Source organism: Mus pahari, chromosome 10 (assembly GCF_900095145.1).
Source record: "Mus pahari chromosome 10, PAHARI_EIJ_v1.1, whole genome shotgun sequence".
NCBI classification, from domain to species: Eukaryota; Metazoa; Chordata; class Mammalia; order Rodentia; family Muridae; genus Mus; species Mus pahari.
In genome coordinates, this window is record NC_034599.1 from 19,939,327 (window position 1) to 19,945,326 (window position 6,000).

Below are 6,000 nucleotides of genomic sequence, written 5' to 3' on the forward strand. Positions count from 1 at the left end.
ACAAAAATATTGAAATTATCCCATGTATCCTGTCAGATCCACATGGCCTAAGGCTGGTCTTCAATAACAGCAAAAACAACAGAAGCCCCACATAACTGAACAACTTTCTACTCAATGATAACTTGGTCGGGGAAGAAATAAAGAAATTCAAGTCTTCCTGGAATTTAATGAAAACATTGACACATCATATCCAAATTTATGGGACACAATGAAAGCAGTGCTAAGAGGAAACAGTAAGTGCCCTGAGAAGGAAATTAGAGAGATCCTACAATAGCAACTTAACAGCACACCTGAGAGCTTTTGAACAAAAAGAAGCAAGCACACCCAAGAGGAGTAGAAGGCCAAAAACAGTCAAACTCAGGGCCAAAATCAACCATATAGGAACACAGAGAATGATACAAAGAATCAACAAAACCAAAAGCTGGTTCTTTGAGAGAATCAACAAGATAGGAAAAAACCCAGCCAAACTAACTAAAGGGCCCAGAGGCAATACCCAAATTAACAAAATCAGAAATGAAAAGACCATACTCAACAAAACTGGAAAATCTAGATAAAATGGATCGTTTTCTAGACTGATACCACATACCAAAGTTAAGTCAAAAGCAGGTAAACTATTTAAACAGGCCCATATCCCATAAGGAAATAGAAGTCATTAAAAACCTCCCAACCAAAACAAGCCCAGGGCCAGATGGATTTAGTGCAGAATTCTACCAGACCGTCAAAGAAGCCCTGATAACAATATTCCTCAAACTATCTCATAAAATACAAACAGAAGGAAAACTACCTAATTCATTCTATGAAGCCACAATTACTCTGATAGCTAAACCATACAAGACCCAGCTAAAAAAGAGAACTTCAGACCAATCTCACTTATGAATATTGATGCAAAAATAATAAAATACTTGCAAACCAAATCCAAGAACACATCAAAACCATCCGTCACCACAATCAAGGAGGCTTCATCCCAGGGATGCAAGGTTAGTTCAATATACAAAAATCCACTAATGTAATCCACTATATAAACAAACTCAAAGGAAAAAAAATCACATGATCATCTCCTTAGATGCAGAAAAAGCATTTGACAAAGTACAACCCCTCTTCATGTTAAAAGTATTGGAGAGATTAGGAATTCAAAGCCCATACCTAAACATAATAAAAGCAATTTACAGCAAACCAACAGCCAATATCAAATTAAATAGAGAGATACCTGAAGCAGTCCCACTAAAATTGAGGACAAGACAAGGCAATGATGCCCACTCTCCTCATATCTACTCAATACAGTATTCAAAATGCTAGCTAGAACAATAAGACAAGAAAAGGAGAACAAGGAGATACAAATTGGCAAAGAAGGAATAAAGGTATCACTATTTGCAGATGATATGATAGTAAATATAAGTGACCCCACAAATTCTACCAGAAAACTTCTCCAGCTGATAAACAACTTCAAAAAAGTGGCCAAATATAAAATTAACTCAAATAAATCAGTAGCCTTCCTTTATACAAAGGATAAACAGGCTGAGAAAGAAATTAGGCAAACAACTCCCTTCACAATAGCCACAGATAATATAAAATATCTTGGGGTAACTCTAACCAAACAAGTGAAAGACCTGTATGACAATAACTTCTTGTCTCTCAAGAAAGAAATAGAAGAAGTTCTCAGAAAATGGAAAGATCTCCCATGCTCAGGGATTGGCAAAATTAATATAGTAAAAATGGCCATCCTACCAAAGGCAATCTACAGATTCAATGTAATCGCATCGAAATCCCAACACAATTCTTCAAAGACATGGAAAGAACAATTCTCAAATTCATCTGGGAAGGCAAAAAACCAGAATAGCTAAAACAATTCCTAATAATAATAAAACAGCTAGGGGAATCACCATCCCTGACCTCAAGCTTTACTACAGAGCAATAGTGATAAAAACTGGTGGTATTGGTAAGAGACAGACAATGGAATACAATTGAAAACCCAGAAATAAAACCACACACTTATGGATACTTGACCTTTGACAAAAACACCAAAAATATACAATGGAAAAAAGAAAGCAACTTCAATAAACATTGCTTGTCTAATTGGCAGAATGTATGCAAAAAAAATGAAAATTGACTCATATTTGTTACCTTGCACAAAGCTCAAGTCCAAGTGGATCAAGGACCTCAACAAAGAACCAGATACCACTGAATCTAATAGAAGAAAAAGTGGGAAAGAGCCTTGAACTCATTGGCACAGGGAGAAATTTCTTAAACAGATTTCCAGTGGCTCATGCTCTAATACCAAGATTTGATAAATGGGACCTCATTAAACTGGAAAGCTTCTGTAAGGCAAAGGATATAGTCAATGAGACAAATCAGCAACTTACAGATTGGGGGTAAAAAATCTTCACTAACCCAACATCCAATAGAGGGCTAAGATCTAAAATACATAAAGAACTCAAGAAGCTAACCACCAAAAAAAAAACAAACAACCCTATCAAAAAATAGGGTATAGAACTAAACTGAGAATTCACAACAGAGGAATCTCAAATTGCTGAGAAGCACCTAAAGAAATGTTCAAAGTCCTTAGTGATCAGAGAAATGCAAATCAAAACATCCCTGAAGTTCCCCCTTACACCAATCAAAATTGCTAAGATCAAAACCTCAGGTGTCAACACATATTGACAATGATGTGGAGAAAGAGGAACACTCCCCCATTGCTGGTGGGACTGCAAGCTGGTACAACCACTCTGGAAATCAATCTGGAATTTCCTCAAAAAATTGAAAATAGATCTCCTGAAGACCCAGCAATACCACTCTTGGGAATATCCCCAAAAGATGCTCCACCTTGTTCAAAGAGGCCTTGTTTGTGATAACCAGAAGCTGGAGGCAACCCAGATGTCCCATGACAAGAGAATGGACACAGAAAATGTGGTTCATTTACACAATGGAATACTACTCAGCTATTAAGAACAAGGACATCCTTGTTTTGCTGACAAATGGATGAAAACAACAGTAGGAAGACTCTCCACACAGCAGGCACCCTAGAACACTCAGGATCTTGGGATCACTGGTGAGTGGAACACAACAGAAGGGGCCTGTGCCAGCAGGAAAGAGACACAAGAAACCTGCCCGACCAGTGGCTGGGGTTCTTTCTGGTGGGCGCTAGCCCTGGGCCACCCTGGGCACGAACTCAGTGGACGGTCCCTGTCCCCAGAGGACTTTCCACACCGCAGGTGCCCTAGCACACCCAGGATCTTAGGATCACTGAGGAGAGTCTCCCTCCAGAAAGGGCTCTGACCCTGGGGCTCAGGTGAGAGAGCCATCTTGTATCCTGGGTCTCTCAGAAACCAGATCACACGGGAGAACACAAGGGCAACAGAAGCAACAGAGATTCTTGGACAGGGTCCCTTTGGGCCTTCATCCTCAGACAGGAAGCAAAGCTGACACCCAGACCTCTGTGCACTTTCCCTGCCAGAGGAAAGTCAGCCTCTGGGGAGGGCTCAGGTGAGAGAGCACACACACCTATGGTAACTTGATCTTTGACAAAGGATCCAGTGGAAACAAGACAACATTTTCAACAAATGGTGCTGGCTCAACTGGTGGTTAGCATGTAGAAGAATTCAAATTAATCCATTCTTATCTCCTTGTACAAAGCTCAAGTCTAAGTGGATCAAGGAACTCCACATAAAATCAGAGCCACTAAAACTTATAGAGGAGAAAGTGGGGAAAAGCCTTGAAGATATGGGCACAGGGGAAAAATTCCTCAACAGAACAGCAATGGCTTGTGCTGTAAGATTGAGAATCGACAAATGGGACCTCATAAAATTGCAAAGCTTCTGTAAGGCAAAAGACAATGTCAATAAGACAAAAAGGCCACCAACAGATTGGGAAAGGATCTTTACCAATCCTAAATCTGTTAGGGGACTAATATCCAATATATACAAAGAACCCAGAGAAGCTGGACTCCAGAAAATCAAATAACCCTATTAAAAAGGGAGTACAGAGCTAAACAAAGAATTCTCAACTGAGGAATACCGAATGGCTGAGAAACACCTGAAAAAAACGTTCAATATCCTTAATCATCAGGGAAATACAAATCAAAACAACCCTGAGATTCTACCTCACACCAGTCAGAATGGCTAAGATCAAAAATTCAGGTGACAGCAGATGCTGGTGAGAATGCAAAGAAAGAGGAACACTCCTCCATTGAACTAACCAGTACCCCCAGAGCATCTGTCTCTAGTTGCAAATGTAGCAGAGGATGGCCTAGTAAGCCATCAGTGGGAGGAGAGGCCCTTGGTCTTGGGAAGATCATATGCCCCAGTTCAGGGGCCAGGAAGCGGGAGTGGGTGGGATGGGTATCAGGGTGGAGAGAGGGTACAGGGGACTTTAGGATAGCATTTGAAATGTAAATGAAGAAAATATCTAAAAAAAAAAGAATGAAAGAAGACAACAGTATGGATATCTGAAAAAGTCATGAGAAATCACATGACTAAACATCTACCTTAAAATAACTATAATACACGTAAACTGGCATATAAATACACATATATAGTTCAGATGTAATTTTCCTGTCTGGGCTGACAATACTTTCTCCAGGAGCCAAAGACCACCTAAGCCTAATTTAAATACCAGGTGTGAGAAGCCCTTCTTCGAGGTGCTGGTCAGTGTTGTCCAGAGTCTCCCGAAACATACAGGCTATTGCCGTTGCTATTGGTTGGCCCTGGGAGGCAGCAGGTGCCTCAGGACACCATGCACCATGCACTTCAAATGCAGGAGCCAGAGCTCCTGAGCTAGAACTCACCTGAGTTTCTTCTTCCTAAGGACCAACTTCCACAGTACCAGAAGCTGCCAGGCAAGCATATAAAGGAGGGAAGCAGCCAATAGTCCTGTCCACCCGTGTCACTATCTACCATATCCCACTGAATCTCACTAAGAATATTAACCACACTTAAAGGTAGGTCTCATACTCAAGAAGTAGATGGCCAACACAAAATAAACTCTGGGGTTTTTGTAGACATTTTGTCTCCCATTACTTTGTTTATTCTAGTTTGTTTGATTGTTTTTCAAAGAGCGAGAAAGAAGATGAATTGTGTTGGTAGGGAGGATTTAGGAGGACTTGGGGAAGGAGAAACAGTGATCAGAATATATTACACAAAAAATTATTTTCAATAAAAAGTAATCACAAATTAAGCTTCCTAATTTTTTTTGTTGTTTTTCAAATTTCTAGACTCCCATTAAAAACCAGACTTTGTAAAACTAAACATTAACATTCAAGGATTTCTGATTTATATGCTACCAAATAAATCTTACTTCTCCTACTCTCCCTGCCCCTTCACATGGTCTGTCTCCATGACTACCCACGTGGCCTCAAAGCCAAGAGACTGGCCAAGGCAGCGCCCTGGATGCAGGTGTCCCAGCTGCTTCCTCGGTTATTATGTCCACACTAAGGTGTTCTATCCGAGATCACATAAGGAGAGGAACATTTTATGGTGTGATCAAATTTTTAAAACATCTATAATTAACAAGCCTAAGACATCCCCTCTTTTTCTCCCCTCTGATTTCCTTACATTTACCATTTTTTATTTTTACCTCTGGGTAAAGATGGAAGCGTTTCACTGTGTTGATGACCAGGGGATACTCAGTTAGCCTGTCATTCATGATCATCCACAATCCTTCCAGAAATGAAGGTGCTTCGATGATGGTCTTGAAGTAGGAATAATAAAGTCCCTTTAAAGAAAGGCACTCATTGTTAATGTCCTTAAACCTTACATTATTCACTCTTTTTAAGAATATCTGTCTTATGTAATAAAAACATAAGAAACCGTTCCTTAAGAAGACTTCTTAAGCTGGAAAGAACCCAGATGTCCCTCAATAGAGGAATGGATACAGAAACTGTGGTACATTTACACAATGGAGTACTAATCAGCTATTAAAAACAATGAATTTATGAAATTCTTGGGCAAATGGATGTATCTGGAGGATATCATCCTTAGTGAGGTAACCCAATCACAAAAGAAGTCA

At 39.9% G+C, this 6,000-nt stretch overlaps 1 protein-coding gene across 1 annotated transcript in view; it reads right to left on the bottom strand.

Moving 5' to 3' along the window:
* Positions 1-6,000, bottom strand: part of LOC110328713 (probable C-mannosyltransferase DPY19L2) — a 155,651-nt gene that overhangs the window by 133,717 nt on the left and 15,934 nt on the right. The window contains exon 4 of the mRNA XM_021208137.1: positions 5,569-5,706. Within this exon, the coding sequence (XP_021063796.1) occupies positions 5,569-5,706 (138 nt within the window). The remainder of the gene's footprint in view (positions 1-5,568; positions 5,707-6,000) is intronic.